General features: G+C 54.8%; 7 protein-coding genes across 7 annotated transcripts; 5 read left to right on the forward strand and 2 right to left on the reverse strand.

Annotated features, from left to right (window-relative positions):
* The first annotated feature begins 407 nt into the window (after positions 1-407).
* On the forward strand, positions 408-3,151 carry BO95DRAFT_438673 (CCAAT displacement transcription factor COY1). Its single transcript, XM_025585571.1, has 4 exons — positions 408-641; positions 712-879; positions 936-1,786; positions 1,841-3,151. The coding sequence occupies exons 1-4, from the start codon at positions 506-508 to the stop codon at positions 2,993-2,995; spliced, it is 2,310 nt and encodes a 769-aa protein (XP_025446825.1). The 5' UTR covers positions 408-505; the 3' UTR covers positions 2,996-3,151.
* Positions 3,152-5,786: 2,635 nt separating this feature from the next.
* On the forward strand, positions 5,787-6,853 carry BO95DRAFT_197436 (uncharacterized protein). The gene is made up of 2 exons (XM_025581003.1): positions 5,787-6,256; positions 6,322-6,853. The coding sequence occupies exons 1-2, from the start codon at positions 6,002-6,004 to the stop codon at positions 6,817-6,819; spliced, it is 753 nt and encodes a 250-aa protein (XP_025446826.1). The 5' UTR covers positions 5,787-6,001; the 3' UTR covers positions 6,820-6,853.
* A 349-nt stretch (positions 6,854-7,202) lies between these two features.
* Positions 7,203-8,931, forward strand: BO95DRAFT_438675 (rRNA 2'-O-methyltransferase fibrillarin family protein). The gene is made up of 3 exons (XM_025585572.1): positions 7,203-7,565; positions 7,798-7,943; positions 8,004-8,931. Exons 1-3 carry the CDS (start codon positions 7,481-7,483, stop codon positions 8,712-8,714), a joined length of 942 nt encoding a protein of 313 aa, XP_025446827.1. The 5' UTR covers positions 7,203-7,480; the 3' UTR covers positions 8,715-8,931.
* A 240-nt stretch (positions 8,932-9,171) lies between these two features.
* On the forward strand, positions 9,172-12,575 carry BO95DRAFT_470495 (bifunctional SDR family oxidoreductase/M16 family metallopeptidase). Its single transcript, XM_025589520.1, has 12 exons — positions 9,172-9,543; positions 9,565-9,615; positions 9,643-9,972; positions 9,997-10,082; positions 10,113-10,188; positions 10,222-10,350; positions 10,378-10,394; positions 10,742-10,880; positions 10,939-11,064; positions 11,126-11,203; positions 11,259-11,953; positions 12,011-12,575. Exons 1-12 carry the CDS (start codon positions 9,430-9,432, stop codon positions 12,399-12,401), a joined length of 2,232 nt encoding a protein of 743 aa, XP_025446828.1. The 5' UTR covers positions 9,172-9,429; the 3' UTR covers positions 12,402-12,575.
* A 240-nt stretch (positions 12,576-12,815) lies between these two features.
* Positions 12,816-13,523, reverse strand: BO95DRAFT_197466 (PLAC8 family protein). Its single transcript, XM_025581004.1, has 3 exons — positions 13,342-13,523; positions 13,177-13,274; positions 12,816-13,085 (listed from the first exon to the last, which is right to left on the reverse strand). The coding sequence occupies exons 1-3, from the start codon at positions 13,400-13,402 to the stop codon at positions 12,852-12,854; spliced, it is 393 nt and encodes a 130-aa protein (XP_025446829.1). The 5' UTR covers positions 13,403-13,523; the 3' UTR covers positions 12,816-12,851.
* Positions 13,524-14,963: 1,440 nt separating this feature from the next.
* Positions 14,964-16,338, reverse strand: BO95DRAFT_404674 (MFS general substrate transporter; the record flags this gene model as incomplete). Its single annotated transcript, XM_025583965.1, has 3 exons — positions 14,964-15,862; positions 15,916-16,008; positions 16,068-16,338. 3 exons carry the CDS (start codon positions 16,336-16,338, stop codon positions 14,964-14,966), a joined length of 1,263 nt encoding a protein of 420 aa, XP_025446830.1.
* Positions 16,339-17,108: 770 nt separating this feature from the next.
* Positions 17,109-20,076, forward strand: BO95DRAFT_510900 (tRNA (cytosine-C5-)-methyltransferase). The gene is made up of 4 exons (XM_025591388.1): positions 17,109-17,160; positions 17,262-17,434; positions 17,547-19,652; positions 19,707-20,076. The coding sequence occupies exons 1-4, from the start codon at positions 17,140-17,142 to the stop codon at positions 20,041-20,043; spliced, it is 2,637 nt and encodes an 878-aa protein (XP_025446831.1). The 5' UTR covers positions 17,109-17,139; the 3' UTR covers positions 20,044-20,076.
* The last annotated feature ends 79 nt before the right edge of the window (positions 20,077-20,155 follow it).

Below are 20,155 nucleotides of genomic sequence, written 5' to 3' on the forward strand. Positions count from 1 at the left end.
TCGTAAAACTCTAGCCGGACACGTCCTCCTGTCAACAGCTATCATTGACTTGGCCGAGACGAACGTGTGCAATGATTGCTATAAATAAGTAGACAGGAGCAAGATCCGGCAATCGATCTGATCTGCATTGTACGGAGACACACAAGGGAGACAGCGTTGAATCAGCGGTCATCGCGAGCCTCACCTTCTTTTCCCACACTGCACCAACTCCTTAGCTAATAAGCAAGAGTCTCTCTTTACTTTCATGAACTGAGCCATCTGATAGTCTAGCCATTTACTTGTTTATCATCCACCATCCATCTGACGTTGCCCGATTGTTGTAATCCGGAAGATCATCGGGCCGATCGGAGTCGCCGTGCCTCCGCATCGCATTTACGTTAACTGGCTTCATTCGTTGGGTTGTCTCTCATCCAGAAAAAGCGGTAATACCGGGTGCAGTGTCGGATGGGGGTTGCTGTGCTATCTACTGGAACACTGAGGCGGGTCAAGTATTCTACACGCAAAAATGGATGCGTTCGCCATCACGGAAGCCATTGTCCCTGAGACTAGTCCTCAGGAGGGCCACGAGGCCGAAAGGGCCACCACCGGCAAGCTTCCCGAGGGCGCAAACAAGTTCCAGCGGGCCATCGCAGCCTGGAGAGGTATGTCGCACCGTCTCCCCATTAAACACAGCCCGAAAAGCGAAGCGCTAATCTCTTTGGCCTCTATCAGGCATCGATCTCGCCAACACCGTCGCCAAGCTAGACAGTACCGCTTCGGATATCGTTGCGCAGCAACGCGACGCCCTCGTGCAGAGGAAGGATCTCGCCCAGAAGACAAAGGACTTCCGGAAATTGGATGATGCCTCGAAATTGGCAGAATACAAGGGTCTCTTGAAAGGTCGGCTGCGTTGACACTGCGGATCTCCATTGCGTCACGGCTAACATACTGTATAGCTTATCAAAGCTTTATCGATCTCTTGACAAATCAGGGGAAAGCCTCATCGTCCGCGTTCCTACAGTTGTACTCGTCTCTCTCCGAAGCACCCGACCCGTACCCCCTTCTCGAAGCCTCCGTCGACTCTCTGGTTCATTCCGAGGAAACCGTCCCCAAATTGACCTCCGAGCGGGACCAACTACAGGGGTCCGTCGATCGCCTAACATCGCAGCTCGAGGATACTGAAAAGCGCCTGGAGGAGGAGCGGACAGCTCGGAGAAAACTAGAGGAGGGCCAAGAAACGAAGATCAAAGAGGTCGAGGAGTCCTGGTCAGCGGTGTTGTCGGAGAAGACCAACAACTGGACTGCCAAGGAGAAAAGCTTGGAGGAGAAGGTGGAGCATCAGGAGCGCTTGGTCAAGGAACTCAAAGCGAGCTACGAGGTATCACAGCGACTGGGACAAGATGGCGATGAGGGCGAAGGCGTCCAGCATGGTGCTAGTGCCGCTGAGTTGGAGCTGGTTTCCGCGGAGTTAGAGAAGACAAGCTTGCGCCTAGCAGAGGTAGAGGCACGAAACGAACAACTCAGGCTCGAGCTGGCTCAGGCCGTCTCTCATTCTCAGGCCGAACAAGCTGCCTCGGTGGAGGATGACCCTGCATACCTGCGTCTGCAATCCGAGAATTCTTCTCTCCTACGCAAATTGGATGCGGCCCGGTTTGACAGGGAGTCCGAGAGACATTCCTGGGAATCGAAGTACTCCCAAGCCGAGAGACAGATCAAGAGTGCCACTGCTGAGAAGGAAGAACTGCGCTCGAGATTGGAAAAGGTGGCCGACTACGAAGATATTCGTCGGGAATTGGAGATGATCAAGGTAAGCATCATACACCAAATCCAAGGAGGGTGATTGCCACTGACGTTGGACAAGTCTATCGAATTCTCGCCGGGGGATGATGACGAAGCTGGAGATTCTGCGGACTCCACGAGCCCTACCAACGGCACAGCAACCAAGGCAAAGGAGGGTTCCAAAAATAGCCTAGAGCAACTGTTGCTCGCTAGGAACAAGAAACTGACTGACGAGCTCACCATCTTGCGTGTCTCACACCGGGACCTCCAGGGTCAGCTCGAGGCCCTGCGGGCCGATCTTTCGACAACCAAAGAGGAGCTCGAAAAGTCCCAGAAACTGTCCACGACACTGGAGAACGACCTTCTTCGTGTTCAAGAGGAAGCCGCAAATGCGTTCCCATCATCAGCTATGTCCGTTGCCGGAACTTATACGTCTAAATACCCCCACTCATCCCGGAGAGGAGGGGCGGTGTCACCTACATCTTCTATCATTTCAGGCTTCGATCAGTCCGCTGCATCTGCCAACACTATGGACTCCATCCGGGCAGGCGAGGCCGTTGGCGGAGGCGCTGGTCTCTTGCCCATGATCCAAGCGCAGCGTGATCGCTTCAAGAAGAAGAATGCCGAGCTAGAGGAAGAGCTATCCAAGCTGTACGGCACGGTAAAGTCCCTGAGACAGGAAGTTGCTTCTCTGCAAAAGGACAACCTCAGCCTCTATGAGAAGACCCGCTACGTGTCGACATACAACCGCGGCCCGGGTGGATCGTCATCCGCATCTGCGTACGCGAACAAGCCGAACACTTCCTCCGTCCACAGTGCAGACACTCCGTCGGGACTCTCTCTCGACCGCTATCAATCCGCCTACGAAGCCCAGATCTCACCCTTTGCAGCCTTCCGTGGCCGCGAGTCTGCGCGGGCATACAAGCGCATGTCTTTGCCCGAGCGGATTGTGTTCTCGTTGACGCGCATCATCCTCGCCAACCGGACCAGCCGCAATCTCTTCGCTGGATACTGCGTGGCTCTACATGTCTTGATCTTTGTCATGCTGTACATGATGAGCTCCATGGAGATCGAGAAACATAGCGCCGCAAGTCTAGGTGCCGCCGCTGCGGCAGCAATGGCCGGCGGAGGCAGTGGGGGAGGCGGAAGCGGCGCCGGGGGGGGCAGTTACGCAGGCCAACAGTTACATGGGGATGATTGGCAACAAGAGGGCTTCAGCCAAGCCGGCGTCAATTGAGACCTGGCACGTGCGGTCTTGCCACATACGTTTCTGTATTCTATCGAGGGCGTTGTTGGGTCCAGGTCACGGTCATGAATTGGATTTTTCTTTTGTTTGATGTGAATACGCAAGGCCTACATACAGTGTTGATATCATTATCGCTTCATGCTGGTCGGTCTCAACCCTCCGAATAATGCCCGTCGGTCCGGAAGTCCGTCGGTAAACGTAGACGACTAGAGTAGCGCGTGTTTCTTTTTATATCACGCCTGCTCCACTAGTAAGAGTAGACTAGATACTGCCAGCCGGATTATCTGTGATATAGAGTGTAAGCGTGCGAATGACATGTGATACCTTTGTTGCGCGATTTGATGAGAACCCTGAGAGTGGTATAAATGCATTTCAGGAGTGCAAATCTGATATTGTATACTGTGCACTGTTTACACCTCCACGCGGCAGGAAATGGTGACATCAATGGCCAGCATCAGCATACTCTCCTTACCAGATAATGGCATTGGCAAACCTCACGATGAAGTCGACATGAATCAACAAGTCAATTCACACCCCTGCGACAACAGTAGGAATATGACCACAGGTTAGGCAGTGGGTGAGCTAGCGTTCCTTCCACTCGAAGATGTGACGAACATGATTACTGCATGGGTGGATGCATGGACAATGACCGCAGATGAACCACCTCCCAAGAGCCAGTGCAACCCACAAGAAAACGATGTACAACCACGCTGCACGGGGCGAAAAGGGACCACCGGCATGTGAATGGCCAAAAATAGGTAGGTCGATCAGCAGGTTCCTGTCTGTCTTCCTGTTCTGTTCAGTCACCTTCGACTATTTCCCTCTGCACTCTAGAGGTACAGTAGCTACCGGATACCATATCATAATGAAGGGCCATTGAAACATCTCTCGAAGCGTAAGGTCACATCGCCCCAATTCTTGATTATACACCACGAACAGGAGAGGTATCACACACACCCTCAGAGCCACAGGATCATGCAACCTGTTAGATAGCCATGGCTCATCCACTAGCTCGAGCAGTGACAAGTCATGGCCCCTCCCCCGGCTCGAATGACCGCAAGTGACTTCACGATCCAAGCCAGAAAAAAAGCGGAGCAGAGTCGTGATAAACTCAATTCCACCGAGTCAAGCGAGATAAAGAAGGTGGGCCACCTGCGATCAGACCTATCCCCAAGTCTCGTGCTGGCTTTGCAATGAAGCCCCGCGGAGGTCCGACTACTATATGGCTCCGAGACGGATTGAAGGACCCCTCTTGGGGACTAGGCGCCCAGAGAATGTCGGAGGGGGAGACTCAGGGCCTTGTCAGGTGGGCAACGTTGAGACTCTGAATGACGCAGACGGATGAATGAATGTCTTTCATCATCTCATTGTGTGTCAGGCATCTACATATTTGAGTGAGCTTGCCAGATGAAAGGATGTTGATACCAGAATCAAGTGTTCCAGGGTTCTCCAATCCCTCTGATAAGGAGTCTGGCGCTGTTTTGCGAACGGCGAGACCCCTGGAAGACACTTCAGAGGTGGTACTGTAGCATAGTGGCGAGATGATTGTGGATAGGGATTTGGATGCTTCCTCCCCCTGCTCTATCTTGCAGATGGCGTCGGTGATGGTTCTATTTTTAATTCGAACTTCTTCATTTCCCCTTGACCGGATCGAGCAACACGTCCATGAGATTTTCAACAAGCAATGGACTGTAACATTGATGGATGCTCAATCATCACAGCCCAAGTAGGAGACTACTTCTAATTCTCAGGTGTGCCTACCTATGCTGCCGCTCGACCGGACCAGTTGTTCTTCCTGTGGAGTCAAGCTTGCCTAGTACACGACTCATGTCATGAGCATGATTCAAGCCCGAATACTCATGATATCCTGTACAGATCAAGATGTGACAATGGCGAGCGCAATTAGGGCACGCATCGTTATCAACCGCGGCTGAGTGATATAGTACCCGCATGCTATAGATAAGTTAGGGCAGCGCTCAGGACTCCTTCCTGACTGCCACTTGGGTAGCATTGGCACATCCAAAAATAACTAAAGCCGAAGCGAACGGATCAAGAATAGAACCACCCCGTAAATTACAGTGCCGTTGCCGTCTTCACCGACGATTTAGAGATTGACTGGGGGGGGGGGGGGCTGCTAGTCGGGCCAGTGGTGGAATCTGGCGGGAGTCTGCAGGCTAACCCGCATGGGTAAGATTCTAGTAGAAGCGCTCTGCTTTTAAGCGCCGACCCCTCCTTCGGTGAGATATTAGTCTTCCAGCCTGCATATCCCATCTATCCATCCCTCCTATTCTTAGCTGTCGATAGATTAAAGCGGAATATTTTGAGAGGCTGGCGCCAATCACCATCGTCCGGCCAAACAAGCCTGCAGGCTCCCGATCTGCAGATATTCCAATCATGGTGGACGACGACCACCTGGCATTCTGCAGCGCAGACGCTGGGTGAAACGGCCGCGTTTCGTGTGGTGACCTTTTATGCTGCTGCTGGCACTACGTACCGAGAAGTCTTCAATGGCTTTTTTTGCGGAGGGCCTGAAGGATCTCCCCCCGGCGCATCCATGGGCCAATGATCGAACGCGATATCAGCTCCTCCCCACGGGCGGCTTGAGGATCCCTGTGAGTCGAAGGCTGTTTATAGCATACAGCAATTGTGGGTTTCGAAAAGCCGGTTCAATGCTTCGACTTCCTGCACATGCTGTCTAGCGCCGTGTCCGAGCATACATCATGTCTTGCAGTATATATCCCGTCGTGGCCATGCGGCCTTGTTGCCTGCCTCCTTCTCTGCAACCGTTGTGATTTTCCATTATACCCACTCCGCTCTGTCCTTTGAACTTGCGAGTCCGTCTGGGACGTTGCTCGTGAGCATAATTTCATTAATCTGTCTACCACATAGATTGTGCCGGTCCGTCAATACCGTTGACGTTTCTTGCTATTCCTCATCTCAGTCACATCGATACCCATTCACATCAGAACATAGAAAGTGCCTGGCATACCAATCAAGATGCGGCCCAGTCTTTGTTTCCTCGCATGCTTCGCAGCAGGCGCTCTTGCAGCTCCCACATGGCTGGACGATATATACGACTTTTCTGAAGAGATGGCCTCATTTCTCGGGGAGGTGAGCAAGGAGATCGAGAAGGTTGCTATTAGCGCAACGACCTGTGACACATCCAAGATCTCGCTACCATCGTACGCATCGAACCTCCCATCTCCCTCTGGATTGACGCCAATCTACGTGGCCGTCGGACGTGGCACCCAGGTTAGTATCCGATCATTACCCAGCCGATTGCGACAACAGTCCCCCCAAGCTGACAGCCTCCATAGAACTATACCTGTGCGACCTCCTCTTCGAATTCCACGCCCGTGGCCATCGGCGCCGTGGCACGCCTTTACAATGCAACCTGCATTGCAGCCAATTACCCGACCCTGCTGGAGCAGCTGCCGGACCTGGCGTACAAGATCTCCTTGCCCAGCGTGGAGGAGGACGCCCTCCCTCCGGCGGAACTGGACCTTCTGGGCCACCACTACTTCGAAGGTACCTCAACTCCAGTCTTCAACCTCGACACCACGGCCACCCAGCAGAACGGCATCGCCATCACCAAGAAACAAAGCTCCGTTGACGCCCCCTCCGATGCTGTCAAGGGCAGCACCGGGGCCGTCCCGTGGCTCTATCTCACCTCGATCGACGGGACCGTCGGAGACTACAAGAGTGTCTATCGGGTGACGACCGTCTCGGGCGCTGCGCCGGACACGTGCAAGAACATGCAGTCGACTTTCACGGTTCAATATGCGGCGCTGTATTACTTCTATGGCGAGTCGTGATGTTCTGATGATGGGGGTGTTGTTTGATGCCGTTGGAGATGTAAATAGTCCAATTTTGAACAAGATGATCAACAGTAACGAGTACAACCTGATGGCCACAAATGAACTTCTGAAACGTAAATGTCCCGGCCGAAACTTGTTAACAGTGTTTCTGTAAGCGCCGGGAATACTTAGTAGCTTACCTACTGCAGCCGTACTACGTAACGTTGATGGACGGACAGCGAGGGCAACCTCCGATTGGCAGGGCTGTCACGATCAGGTGATCTCGCTATTCTGTTGGGTCACGTGCTAAGAGTGCCCACAGCAAGCAGTGAGGCGCTAGACCCGAACCGCCATAGCGCTTCCTGATTTTCGAAAGATTCTCTGGGCTCCGTCTGAAAAATCTCGACCGCAACAACGACGAGCAGCACGGCCGCGACCGAACACTGAACGCCAGTGCGGAGACGATTTTTGAACAAAAAGTCTTTGATATAAGCTCCTCGACACCTCGCCCTATTCCGAATTTTTTTTTCTCTCATCCTTCCCGAACGGATATCACTGTCTCTCGATACCTACGGAAGTTTTCAACCGCAAACTCGAGCATCAGCCAAATTTTTTTCCGGCTGATAGCATTTGATCTTTTCATCTCCGTCAACACTTTTCGACACATACAACTTACACAATGGGTTTCGGTGCCCCTAGAGGAGGACGCGGTGGTGGTCGTGGTGGCCCTCGTGGCGGTGGTGGTGGTGGTCGCGGTGGCAGAGGTTTGTTCACGACAACTCCAACCTGGGACTGAGCAGTCTTTTTCTCTCTCTCTCTCTCTCTCTCTCTGTGTGTGTGTGTGCCAGCACGATTGCGATACACAGCGATTCCATGTTCTGCATCTTCAGACCTGATCTCGTGTGCTTTGCTCTCGAAAGCGGACATACTCGACACTGACCTGCGGTGTCCTTCTTGGGGATAGTGATGCTAATTCGTTCTGTTCGCGGTCTCTAGGCGGTCTCGGTAGCGGTGGCCGTGGTCGTGGTGGTCCCCGTGGTGGTGGCCGTGGCGGCCGTGGCGCTCCCCGTGGTCGCGGTGGTCCCCGTGGTGGTGGCCGCGGTGGTGCTAGCGGTGCCAGAGGTGGTGCCAAGGTCATCATCGTAAGTGTTTCCCTTGCTCTCACGGCGGAACGAATCTGTCAACTGACACCCTCTGCGTAGGAGCCCCACCGTCACGCCGGTGTCTTCGTTGCTCGTGGTGGTAAGGAAGATTTGCTCGTCACCAAGAACCTTACTCCCGGAGAGGCTGTCTACGGTGAGAAGCGCATTGCCGTCGAGTCTCCCGCCGAGCAGGATGGTGCTGTGACCAAGACCGAGTACCGTGTCTGGAACCCCTTCCGTTCCAAGTTGGCTGCCGGTATCCTGGGTGGTCTCGATGACATCTACATGCGCCCTGGCTCCAAGGTCCTGTATCTCGGTTCCGCCAGCGGTACCTCCGTCTCCCACGTTGCCGATATCGTCGGCCCTACCGGTAACGTCTACGCTGTTGAGTTCTCTCACCGTTCCGGCCGTGACCTGATCGGCATGGCCACCCACCGCACCAACGTCATCCCCATTGTCGAGGACGCCAGACACCCTCTCCGCTACCGCATGCTCGTTCCCATGGTCGACGTCATCTTCGCCGATGTTGCCCAGCCCGACCAGGCCCGTATCGTCGGCCTGAACGCCCACATGTTCCTCAAGAACGAGGGTGGTGTCATCGTCTCCGTCAAGGCCAACTGTATCGACAGTACCGCCAAGCCCGAGGTTGTGTTCGCCCGCGAAGTCCAGAAGATGAGAGAGGAGAGAATCAAGCCCAAGGAGCAGCTGACCTTGGAGCCCTTCGAACGTGACCACTGTATAGTGTCTGGTATCTACAAGCGCTCTGCATGAATTTAAAGAACAAAAGAATCTGGTGGTCTGCTTTCTCATGTTTTAATTATTTATGCTCTTTACAACTGGCGTCGAGTGTTCCGTGATATGCTGAAATGCTTCAACTTTTTTTTTCTCTATATTGGTCGCTCTATCAAATCGTGTCCTTGCTTAGGTTTCCCTAAATGTACTTCTTAAGACAGAAATTCGAGGGTTACGATATCTGGTTGGTCTAAATGTATGCTCTAGCTTGTTGACTGCTTCATTGATGAGTGTAACCCCTGCCTCAGGTGGATGTAGATATCTAGATCTGTGGCGATATGTTGCGGAGAACGCAACATATGATAGCACTGCGTATGCGTGGACCAAGTTCGATAACTCGGACTTTCGCCGGTTGTCCGGTCGTAGCCTAGCTCGGCAGTCGGATTATGTGCCGATGGAGTGAATGACCAGCCACCGGATTCGGACTTGCTGCGTTCAACTCAAATCAACAGGCTCTGGTCAATCAGGTTGTGGTGATTGATGGAAACGCAGGATGGTCGATCCGAGGGCGTGGAGCCGTGGGATGTGCTACTTGTTGGCATCCTCTCCGCTCGAACCCCGCAGCGTGCTGGTATATAGACTTTACCACCTGGCATCACTCCTCACCACCTTAAGCAGCTACCTGACACCACCTACACTACAATCTCACCTTTAAAACCCGCCTCGCGACAGAGAGACATTCCAAAACTACAGCATGTCAATCATCATCACCGGCGCAAGCGGCTACGTGGGCCAGGAACTGGCCGCGGCGCTGCTAACCACCTACCCGGAGATCACGGTGACGCTGACGGACGTGGTCACGCCGACGGTCCCCGCGACCGCCGCGCAGCACGCCGCGCGAACCCGCTGCCTCGAAGCCGACCTAACCTCGCCCGCGGTGGTCGACGAGCTCTTCCCCGCGGCGCAGCCCTACGAGACGGTCTACCTCCTGCACGGGATCATGTCCAGCGGGTCGGAGGCCAACTTCGAGCTGGGGATGCAGGTCAACCTGGACGCGACGCGGCGGATCCTGGACCGGCTGCGCACCGCGACCCCCGGGGTGAAGGTGGTGTTCACCTCCAGCCTGGCGGTGTACGGGCCCGCGCCGACGACGGGGTTCGTGATCGACGAGACCAACTTCCCGCCGGTGCCGTCGTCCTCGTACGGCTCGCAGAAGCTCATCGTCGAGACGCTGCTGAACGACTACTCGCGCCGCGGCTTCCTGGACGGCCGCGCCGTTCGCCTGCCCACCGTCACCGTGCGCGCCGGCAAACCCACCCAGGCCGCCAGCAGCTTCGCCAGCGACATCATCCGCGAGCCCTTCCACGGGCGCAGGGCGGTTCTGCCAGTCCCGAAGGACACGCAGATGTGGATCTGCTCGCCGCAGACGGTGGTCAGGAATCTCGTGCATGCGCGCGAGGTGCCCGCCGAGGCGTTTGGAGATTCCCGCGCGGTCAATTTGCCCGGGCTGTTGGTCAGCATTCAGGAGATGTTGGATGCGTTGGAGGAGGTGGGCGGGCCGGAGCGTAGAGCGTTGGTCGAGGAGAAGTATGATCCGGACGTGGATCGCATCGTGCAGACGTGGACGCCGAATTTCAATACGGCCCGGGCGCTGAGGTTGGGGTTTGTGGAGGATGTGTCTATGATGGACAATATTCGGCAGTATGCGAGTCGGTTTGTGTGAGGGGGTGAGATAATGTATTGGAAATGTGGTGGTGGTGGTGGTGGTGGTGGTAGTTAAAGCTGTTGCTGTTTTGTAGTATGATGTATGTTGTACTGTACAGTGAAATGAATGAATGAATGGCCGAGTGCTGCTGCTAAGGAAACAGTCGGGATCGAAAGCGGTGGTTTGGAAAAGCGGGTCATGTGATTGGCTGGCGGATGGGCGAACAATTTGACTCCCGAACTTCAACCTCGCCATCTCCAGGCGCTGACCGTCTTGTTACACCCTTCCTTCATTCTCCCTCTTTCCCCCCCTCCCCCTCCCTCCAATTCACCTACCTCATCTATTACACAATGGCCTCTAGGCGCCTAGCGTTCAACCTCAACCAGGCTCTCCGGAGCCGGGCTGCCCTGAAGGCTGTCCAGCCCGTCAAGCGTGGCTTCGCTTCTCCCGTTACCCTGCCTTCCTCCACCCAGACCACCACCCTCTCCAACGGTTTCACGGTATGCGCTGTCGTCTATCCGGTCTCAATTGCTTCTGACACTCGCTAACGGGACCTAGATTGCCACTGAGCACTCCCCCTATGCTCAGACCTCCACTGTTGGCGTCTGGATCGATGCCGGTAGCCGGGCAGAGACTGACAAGACCAACGGCACTGCGCACTTCCTGGAGCACCTTGCTTTCAAGGTATGGCTCCCAGAACCGTCTCAATCTAGATGCGGTAGCTAACACTCTGATATCATCACAGGGCACCAACAAGCGTTCCCAGCACCAATTGGAGCTCGAGATCGAGAACATGGGCGCTCACCTGAACGCCTACACCTCGGTACGGACCGGAAGGAAAAGTCTACTTGAGAATCGCGACTAACGCCCGATTGCAGCGCGAGAACACCGTCTACTACGCCAAGTCCTTCAACAACGATGTCCCCAAGGCCGTCGACATCCTCGCCGATATCCTCCAGAACTCCAAGTTGGAGCCCGGTGCCATTGAGCGCGAGCGCGACGTCATCCTCCGTGAGCAGGAGGAGGTTGACAAGCAGCTCGAGGAGGTCGTTTTCGACCACCTCCACGCCACTGCCTTCCAGCAACAGCCCCTCGGCCGCACCATCCTCGGCCCCAAGGAGAACATCCAGACCATCTCCCGTGACAACCTGGTCGACTACATCAAGACCAACTACACTGCCGACCGCATGGTCCTCGTCGGTGCCGGTGGCATCCCCCACGAGCAGCTCGTGAGACTCGCTGAGGAGCACTTCGGTGCCCTGCCCAGCAAGCCCCCTACCTCTGCTGCCCTGGCCCTCACCGCCGAGCAGAAGCGTACCCCCGAGTTCATCGGCTCCGAGGTCAGAGTCCGTGATGACACCCTCCCCACCGCTCACATCGCCCTTGCCGTCGAGGGTGTCAGCTGGAAGGACGATGACTACTTCACCGCCCTGGTTGCCCAGGCCATCGTGGGTAACTGGGACCGTGCCATGGGCAACTCCCCCTACCTTGGCAGCAAGCTCAGCTCCCTGGTTGAGCACCACGGCCTCGCCAACAGCTTCATGAGCTTCTCCACCAGCTACAGCGACACTGGGTGAGTTTTGTCTCTGTTTGGTGTCGATGACGCGTACTGACCGACATTTGCTACTAGTCTCTGGGGTATCTACCTCGTCTCCGAGAACCTGACCAACCTCGATGACCTGTGCCACTTCGCTCTCCGCGAGTGGTCTCGCCTGTCCTTCAGCGTCACGCCCGCCGAGGTTGAGCGTGCCAAGGCCCAGCTCAAGGCCTCGATCCTCCTCTCCCTCGACGGCACCACCGCCGTTGCCGAAGACATTGGTCGCCAGATCATCACGACCGGCCGCCGCCTCAGCCCCGAGGACGTCGAGCGCACGATCGGCCAGATCACCGAGAAGCATGTGATGGACTTCGCCCAGCGCAAGCTGTGGGATCAGGACATCGCCATGAGCGCCGTCGGCAGCATCGAGGGTATCCTCGACTACCAGCGTCTCCGCTCGGACATGAGCCGCAACGCTGCTTAGATGTGCTGCGCTCGGTGTAGGTGAGGGTGTCTGTTGCGTTGTCCGCCAGGAATTATGGCAAGTGTTTCTAGTTTTGGTGATTTTTAATAGATAGAAGCGGTGGTCGTGCCGAGGAAGCGTGTCTTGTACAGTACACAACTGTCGCTATATCAAAATGTATTGTTTGTTAAGTTCAGCCTTCACCCTAGGTATTGTATGAGTAAAGGGTGGCAAGCACTCTCAACCTCCAAAGCCTTGGATCGAAACACCCATACAACAATTTGTCCCACCGCAGCCACAATAAAGAAAGGTAAGATAACCCAACCCCAACGCTTCCAAAGCCATCAAAGCCATCAAAACCAAAACCCATCCCACCCCGCCCCCAGCCAATCAAATTAAGTACAAGAAATAGTTAACATAAAATAAAACCATCAGCTCAACCCCCTACAGCAACCACTGGCAGACACAAAATCATTTATACTCCATCCCCGCAGGAGCCTGATACCCGCCCTTCTCCAGCAGGCCGGCGCGGCTCTCGGCCTCCTTCTCGTTCTGCATCAGCGTGCAGCACGGGCAGCAGAACGACTTGAAGCAGTCGCCGCACCCGGACCCCTCGAGCTGGAACTTCTCGCGCAGCTTGCCCCGCTTCATCATCAGCGGGATGAAGCCCAGTCCGCAGTAGCCGACTAGGCAGTAGAGGCAGCACTGGTTTCAGCATTAGCTTGGCTGGGGAGCCGGGGTAGGGGGGTTGAGGTATTGGGGATTGGGAAGGTCGGATGTGGGCGCTGCTGCATACATCACCATTCATCGAGCCATGTTCCTTCAGGGCTGGGTCCTTGAGTCGCGAGGCGGTGCGGCCGAAGAGGCAGCAGGGGCACCAGAAGGCGAGGCAGCCTGCGTTTTTGTTTCTTCTTGTTAGGTTTTGGATGTGGATGTGGATGTGGATGTTGGATGGGCGTACAGATCTTGCATGGGGAGCAACAGTCCCAGAAGCCGTTGGTCCATTCTTGGCCTTCGCCCATTGTGGATTTCTTTTTTTTTGGAGGGGGAGGGGAGGGGACTTGGTTGGATGGAGGTGAGGTTAATGGTAGGGATTGTATTTGGGCAGTGTGAACGACGGGGACTGGGTGTTGAACGAGTGGAGGGATGAGTGGACGGTATGGGTTTAGGTCAGGTATGAACGAGAGGATACAGTCTCGAGGACTAGGCTGAGAGTCGAGCTTTTGAGGGTTGCAACGCTGAGGGCTGGGGGCATGGGCGTGGCATGGCCTCTTTAAATAAGACAAGACATGCCATGGGGCCGAGTACGAGGTTGTCTACGGTATTCACTGCACAAGACACTAACTACGGAGTATCAGGAAGGAGGCTTGGTTTTTTTTTTTTTTTTTTTTTTTTTCCTCTGATGTGTGCTGTGGTGCTCGTGTCGGAAGTCTACAGTACTCGTAAAAAAGGGACATATACACATGGGAATCAGCCTCAGATCCACATGGGTTGGGGACGCTATACATCCATTGTAGTCTATGGTAGGTACACTCTAAGCCTTGCGTGGCACAGACAGATAGAGAGAGATGTTTTGGCCCTAGAATTGCACGGGTGCTGCGGTTGGGGGCCAACACCAAGGATGCCACTTCAAACATGAGCAAGCAGGTACTGTATGTACATCACCTATCAGGGGTTGTTTGCTGTGCTTAAGTCTCTACAAAATAACGTTGCTCAATTGCTTTCCTCATGGTTAGTAGCGTACAAAAAGAGTTTCGATCATAAACCATCACGAGGAGAAAGAAGATCATCACCGAAAACTTCACATCTAAAATGAGGTAGGGCGTCTTGGCTGGCTGTGTAGTCAAGCCCGTGGAGATCGCTCACTTCAGCCCCCCCCTCCCTCCCCGGGTTCAGCCCCGTTTGAGCTTGGGTTTGAGACAATGGCTAGAGCTTCCTAGATGCATTGCATTGGATCGGACTCAGGTGCGAGGTACAGTACTTATTTCCTGTGTTCATTTCCCCCTTGTCAGAAGGATAGACTACCCCTTTTGCTGACTGCTGACTGCTGACTGCATCGGGATTCTGGTCTAGTCTATGCCCTAGGGTGTCTGCTTGCCAACCCAAGCTTTTTTTTTTTCTCTTCCGCTAGGACAAACCCACTCTCGAAAGCTCAGCCATAGCCACTTTTATGACAGGGATCTCAGGCTCAGTGTTGTGTCGTTGTGAGGTCTTTGTGTTTCAGCTCGTCTGTTCTCCTTTGAGCTCAAAGTAATCCCTGTTGGCGTTGAGGTGCTTCTTGTCTACGATGGTAGGAAGGCGGGCTGTAGGGGGTAGTCAAGAATCGCCAAGGATATATTAACTCAAGACTTCGGATCCCGTTCGCTAACAGGAACATAGCTGATTGGTGGTAGACCGTGCGAGGCTCTTTTACGTTCGGGCAATGGCCTGCTGGATGTTCAAAGATCGTAATCCCTCCAACATGCATGTGTTCCCAGCCGTGACGAGAAAAGCACCTACAAGCACCAAGAACGACGGTACTTTCAGTATCCAGTGGCTGGTTGCATAACCACCATCCTGAACGAGCCTGCATGGTGCAACGGCTCAGAACCTGACTCCCCACGCCCAGCCACGACAAACCCCTCGAGCAACGACGAATGCCCCTGCAGCCGCAAGGAACAACACCCCGGCGAAGATAATGACGCCTCCATAGCTGTGCTGCTCGACCACCCCCGCTAACCCGATCCCCAAGAGCATCCCGATGCTGGCAATGCTGTACGCGATGCCACTTCGGCTCCCATACTCCGTGGCGCTGCATGTCTGGGAGATGCAGACGGGCGACAGGCTCAGCGCGGCACCGGACCAGAATCCGAAACAGACGGCATAGCACACGAGTGCTCCCAGGCTGTCTCCTGCTTTGTACCAGAGGGCGAGGGTTAGAATTGCACAGATGAGAGTCGAGATGATCATCGTGTTGAAGCGGCCGACGCGGTCGGCGGCGAGAGGCGGCAGGAGTCGGCCTGGAATGGTCCCGATATTCAGGAAAACGAGCAACAGGTATGCGATGATGTTGCTCAGTCCCGCATGCACGGTGTACGAGGGGATATAGGTGCCCGGGATGAAGACGGCGCACTCGGTCAGAAAGATAGCAGCGGTCGTGGCGGCGAATCGAGGGTCTTTCAGTGGCTTGAGGGTCAGTTCTCTACAGCTGTCTGTCCTGGTGGGTAGCTGCGTCGTGATCAGGCAACAAGCAATGGAAAGCAAGGTAGCACTGATGAGAGCGATGATGCGAATCGACCACCCGAATCCGATCTTCGGCGCGGTGAAGTAGATGATGAGGGGGAAGATCACGCCTCCGAGTCCGCCGCCGGTGCAGGCTACACCGGTTGCAAAGGCCCGGCGACGTTCGAACCAATGGCTTATGGTTGCCATGGCTGGGGTGGTGAGCGCACTGGCTGATAGTCCACCTAGAAAGCTGAGGGAGAGGAAGATCGAATAGTACTCTGGGTATTGTTAGCTGCTGCTGCTTGCTGACCCGTTCTGTCAACAGCATTACCGTCACTGAAACTGAAGCAGATCAACGACAGTACCATGCCAACTGACCCCGAAAGGACTAAGTAAGTCGGCCCCCAAGCATCAAAGATCAACCCTAGCTCAGCCGGTCAGTTCTCCCGTCTCCGTAGGAAAAGTGCAGATATCTGTACACACCCATCGGCGCTCCCGCAAAATAGACGAAGAACCCATATGCGCTGTAAATCCAGCCATAGCTCGCCGGCTCGTAATGCTGCAGTTGATGCGTGCTGGTCCATAAGTAAATCGCCCCAGCGGTATGCAGTATCCCCCAGGTCGGAACCAAGGCGCACCACGCTCCGAACACGACCAGCCATGCTCTGAAGCCTCCTTCCGGATATCCTGCGCCTGGTTGTCGCTCTATACCAACGGACGAGGCGGACGAGTACTCGATGTGCTCGACGTTCATTACTCAGTGTAGGAGCCCTCAGTATCGTGCTCAATGCAAAATTACAGCCATTGAGAGGGTAGCGTCGAAACCGTCGTCCTCGGTTCTTATATGCCTGTCTGTCACCCACGAGGCGGTGATTCAATGCGTTGGCGATATAGAGTTGACGCAGCGGGATGCAAGGGCTATATGCATCTTTGATGCACAGTGACGACTGGTACAGAGGTTCTCAGAGTACGTGATGTGTTTGCTGTGCTTTTTTATGCTGTAGCATGATTTACTGGACATGGGTGTCAATTCGCCTTGCGCGGAACCGGATTGAGGCCTTACTTGGTGGGTCTGATTCATGGCGATCAGCTGAGTCAACATGCAGGTAATAACTCTCAGTATGTATCGACTTAGTATCTCACCATCAGGCAGCTTGTGTGATAGAGTAGCTGCGGCATCATCATCATCATGTGCGAATCCTTGGTATCTGATATCACATCTGGCGAAGTGTGGTCATGTCTCGATGCGGCCAGTTGTGATGATTTTGGTGGATGATATGATAGATTGCGCTGCTTCACGCGTTCAGCACCCCATCAAATTACAGCTCAAGTTTAGTCTCTTCAAATGCAGAGAAAGTTGACTGTCAATTGGGGAATAAAAGCAATACTGCCCTCTATAGACGACGGCTGTTTTAGGACTAGCTTGGCTGCAATCCAGACCCGTTACATAAGCGCTCATGGCGAGCGGGCGAGCTTTGCTGATAAGATTTCTGCAGCGGAGAAATTGCGGCCAGTCCCAGCCCACTCCAATCTCTCACATCACGACTCGATCATCATGGGTAAACGCGGAAAGAAGGTATGTGTGGCCTTCTGAACCCTTTCCAACCCCTAGAGCACCGCTGCTCTCGGTTGATTCGGCTCTTGTCGTCCCGAATTCATGCTGATCCTCGGTCGCAGGGTGGTGGCAGAGGCGGCGAGCGCAAGAACTGGCAGCAGATTTCCAGGGAGAACGAGAAGTTCGAGAACTACTACAACTCCCAGGCTTTCATCCCGGAGGAGGAGAAGGAGGCTTTCTGGGCTGCTCTCAAGAGGGACCTTCCCAACAGTTTCCGCTTCACTGGCTCTCGAGGGTACGTCATGCGCAAAAACACTAAAAGAGCCTATCGTTCCGTAACAACCCCGCAGATAAAAGCTGCGCGACAGGCTATACTTGGCCCATTGCTGACGTTCATGATCGCACAGCCATGCTCTTGCCGTGCAGAAGAAGCTCAAGGATCAATACGTCCCCGAGATCACGTCCATCAAATATGAGGGCAACTTCGTCGAGCCCCCTCGCCCCGTCCCCTGGTATCCCGACGAGCTCGCATGGTCCATGACCACCCCCAAGCAGGTCGTTCGTCGCTTTGCGCCCTTCGCGTCTTTCCAGAAGTTCCTCGTCGCCGAGACTGAGGTCGGCAACATCAGCAGACAGGAAGTCGTCAGCATGATCCCCCCGCTCCTCATGGATCTCAAGCCTGGAATGACGGTTCTGGACATGTGTGCTGCCCCTGGCAGCAAGTCTGCACAATTGATGGAGATGGTTCACACTGGCGAGGAGGAAGCTATGCGCCAGGTCACGCAGCAGGTTGCTGAGGGTACCGCTGGCGAGGAGCCTATCGGACCCGAGGGCCTCAACGATGATGGCAGAACCACCGGCCTACTCATCGCCAACGACGCCGACTACAAGCGTGCTCACATGCTTATCCACCAGATGAAGCGCTTGAGTTCCCCGAACCTGATTGTCACCAACCACGACGCTACCTTGTTCCCCTCGATCAAGCTGCCCTCCGAGCCCAGCGTCAACGGCAAGCCTGGAAAGGCCCGCTACCTGAAGTTCGACCGTATCCTGGCCGACGTGCCCTGCACTGGTGATGGAACTGCCCGGAAGAACTGGGGTGTCTGGAAGGATTGGAACGCGAACAATGCTCTTGGACTGCACGCCACCCAGGTCCGCATTCTCGTCCGTGCTCTGCAGATGCTGAAGGTCGGCGGTCGGGTCGTCTACTCCACTTGCAGTATGAACCCGATCGAGAACGAGGCTGTCATTGCCAGTGCGCTCAGCCGCTGTGGCTCTGCCAACGTTCGCATCGTGGATTGCAGCAAGGAGCTTCCTGAGCTGAAGCGCGCCCCTGGACTTCGCAACTGGAAGGTCATGGACCGCGAAGGCCGTTTCTACGATAGCTGGAAGGAGGTTGAAGAGCGCAAGGAGAAGGAAGGCATCAGCGGTCTGGGCAGAATCGCTGAAGGCATGTTCCCACCTACCGAGGACCTGCCTCTTGAGAGATGTCTGCGCATCTACCCCCACATGCAGGACACCGGTGGCTTCTTCATCGTCGTCCTGGAGAAGCTGTCTGAGATCCGTGCCAAGCCCGAGGACTCCTCCAAGGTCATCCCTAAGGCCTCTGTCGCTGCCCTTGCTGAGGAGCTTGATTTCAAGCAGAAGCAAGGGAACGGACAGCCCCTGGAGAAGATTGATGCGTTGGATGACCTCGTCGCCCACGACAAGGAGGCTGACCTGGAGGCCCAGAAGAACGCGACCGTTGCTGAGGCTACACATCAGTTGCCTTACTCGGCTACCAGCGAGCCCGTTCCTGTCAAGCGTGATGCGGAAAGCATTGAGGATGAGCTCCCCGCTAAGCGGACTAAGCTTGAGAATGGCGCTGAGGTTATTATCGGCGACCGTCCTATTCACACTCCTGCACAGCCTGCCGTCACTGACATTGAGACTTCTGATGCTACTCCGGCTCCTGCTGAAACCACACAAGCCTCGACCCAGTCAAAGCCTCAGCTCCCGCAGAAGCGCAAGAACGGCCAGCCGGTGGAGGAACCATTCAAGTACTTAGATCCTAACCACGCCGAGCTTGACCCCATCTACGAATTCTACCAGATTTCCAAGCGCTTCCCCCGAGACCGTTTCATGGTCCGCAATGCCGAAGCTCTCCCCACGAGAACCATTTACTACACTAGCGCCCTGGCTCGCGACATCCTTTCCTCAAATGAGGGAGCCGGTATGAAGTTCGTGCACTGCGGTGTCAAGATGTTTGTCAAGCAGGATGTGCAGCGTGAAGGTGTCTGTCGCTGGCGTGTACAGACTGATGGCTTGAGAATGCTCGAGCCTTGGCTTGGCCCTGCTCGGGCCGTCACCCTGACCCAGAAGGAGACCCTACGTAGCCTCCTCGTGGAGATGTTCCCCAAGGTTGACCAGGACGGTTGGAAGAACCTTGGAGAGATTGGCGAGCGTGTCAGAGACATTCCCATGGGATGCAGCATCCTATACATCAGACCTACTCCGGGCCAAGAAGGATTCACGTACGTATACAAACCCTTGCTTTAAATCCACGACAAAGGCTAACACAAGACTAGTGAGAACATGGCCCTCCCCCTTTGGCGTTCCATGTACTCTGTCAACCTGATGCTTCCCAAAGAGGACCGCCGCGCGATGCTCCAGCGTCTGTTCAACGACCACACCCCGCTGGTTAACACCACACACAAGCGCTCTGGCGAGACCGGATCTTCGACCCCTGCGGTTGAGGAGGCTAGCGGAGAAGAGACCCCTGTTGACGCTCCTATGGAGACGGAAGAAGACCTTGAGAAACGTGAGAACCTTGTGTTGGGTGAGGCCGAGCAGGAACAGATGGACGCTCGGGAGACTTATACAAAGGATGGCGACGAGGAGGATCGCTTCAACACGACTGTATAATTTAAAAAATCGATTTAGGCAACATTTACTGGGCGTCGCTTAGCTCTCTGAAAATAATTGAATATTCCTTTGCTTTCCTAAAGTATTTTACAGACGATATTCACATTCATGT

The sequence above is a fragment of the Aspergillus brunneoviolaceus genome (genome assembly GCF_003184695.1).
Source record: "Aspergillus brunneoviolaceus CBS 621.78 unplaced genomic scaffold BO95scaffold_5, whole genome shotgun sequence".
Lineage (NCBI taxonomy): Eukaryota > Fungi > Ascomycota > Eurotiomycetes > Eurotiales > Aspergillaceae > Aspergillus > Aspergillus brunneoviolaceus.

Coding starts and splice junctions, on each gene's coding strand:
- BO95DRAFT_438673 (XM_025585571.1), top strand. CDS start 506: ATGGATGCGTTCGCCATCACGGAAGCCATTGTCCCTGAGACTAGTCCT. Junction 642..711: donor GGCCATCGCAGCCTGGAGAG/GTATGTCGCACC, acceptor GGCCTCTATCAG/GCATCGATCTCGCCAACACC. Junction 1,787..1,840: donor GGGAATTGGAGATGATCAAG/GTAAGCATCATA, acceptor ACGTTGGACAAG/TCTATCGAATTCTCGCCGGG.
- BO95DRAFT_197436 (XM_025581003.1), top strand. CDS start 6,002: ATGCGGCCCAGTCTTTGTTTCCTCGCATGCTTCGCAGCAGGCGCTCTT. Junction 6,257..6,321: donor CCGTCGGACGTGGCACCCAG/GTTAGTATCCGA, acceptor CAGCCTCCATAG/AACTATACCTGTGCGACCTC.
- BO95DRAFT_438675 (XM_025585572.1), top strand. CDS start 7,481: ATGGGTTTCGGTGCCCCTAGAGGAGGACGCGGTGGTGGTCGTGGTGGC. Junction 7,566..7,797: donor TGGTGGTCGCGGTGGCAGAG/GTTTGTTCACGA, acceptor CGCGGTCTCTAG/GCGGTCTCGGTAGCGGTGGC. Junction 7,944..8,003: donor GTGGTGCCAAGGTCATCATC/GTAAGTGTTTCC, acceptor CCCTCTGCGTAG/GAGCCCCACCGTCACGCCGG.
- BO95DRAFT_470495 (XM_025589520.1), top strand. CDS start 9,430: ATGTCAATCATCATCACCGGCGCAAGCGGCTACGTGGGCCAGGAACTG. Junction 10,881..10,938: donor CCCTCTCCAACGGTTTCACG/GTATGCGCTGTC, acceptor AACGGGACCTAG/ATTGCCACTGAGCACTCCCC. Junction 11,065..11,125: donor TGGAGCACCTTGCTTTCAAG/GTATGGCTCCCA, acceptor ATATCATCACAG/GGCACCAACAAGCGTTCCCA.
- BO95DRAFT_197466 (XM_025581004.1), bottom strand. CDS start 13,402: ATGGGCGAAGGCCAAGAATGGACCAACGGCTTCTGGGACTGTTGCTCC. Junction 13,275..13,341: donor TTGCTCCCCATGCAAGATCT/GTACGCCCATCC, acceptor ACAAAAACGCAG/GCTGCCTCGCCTTCTGGTGC. Junction 13,086..13,176: donor ATGGCTCGATGAATGGTGAT/GTATGCAGCAGC, acceptor TGCTGAAACCAG/TGCTGCCTCTACTGCCTAGT.
- BO95DRAFT_510900 (XM_025591388.1), top strand. CDS start 17,140: ATGGGTAAACGCGGAAAGAAG. Junction 17,161..17,261: donor TGGGTAAACGCGGAAAGAAG/GTATGTGTGGCC, acceptor CCTCGGTCGCAG/GGTGGTGGCAGAGGCGGCGA. Junction 19,653..19,706: donor CCGGGCCAAGAAGGATTCAC/GTACGTATACAA, acceptor ACACAAGACTAG/TGAGAACATGGCCCTCCCCC.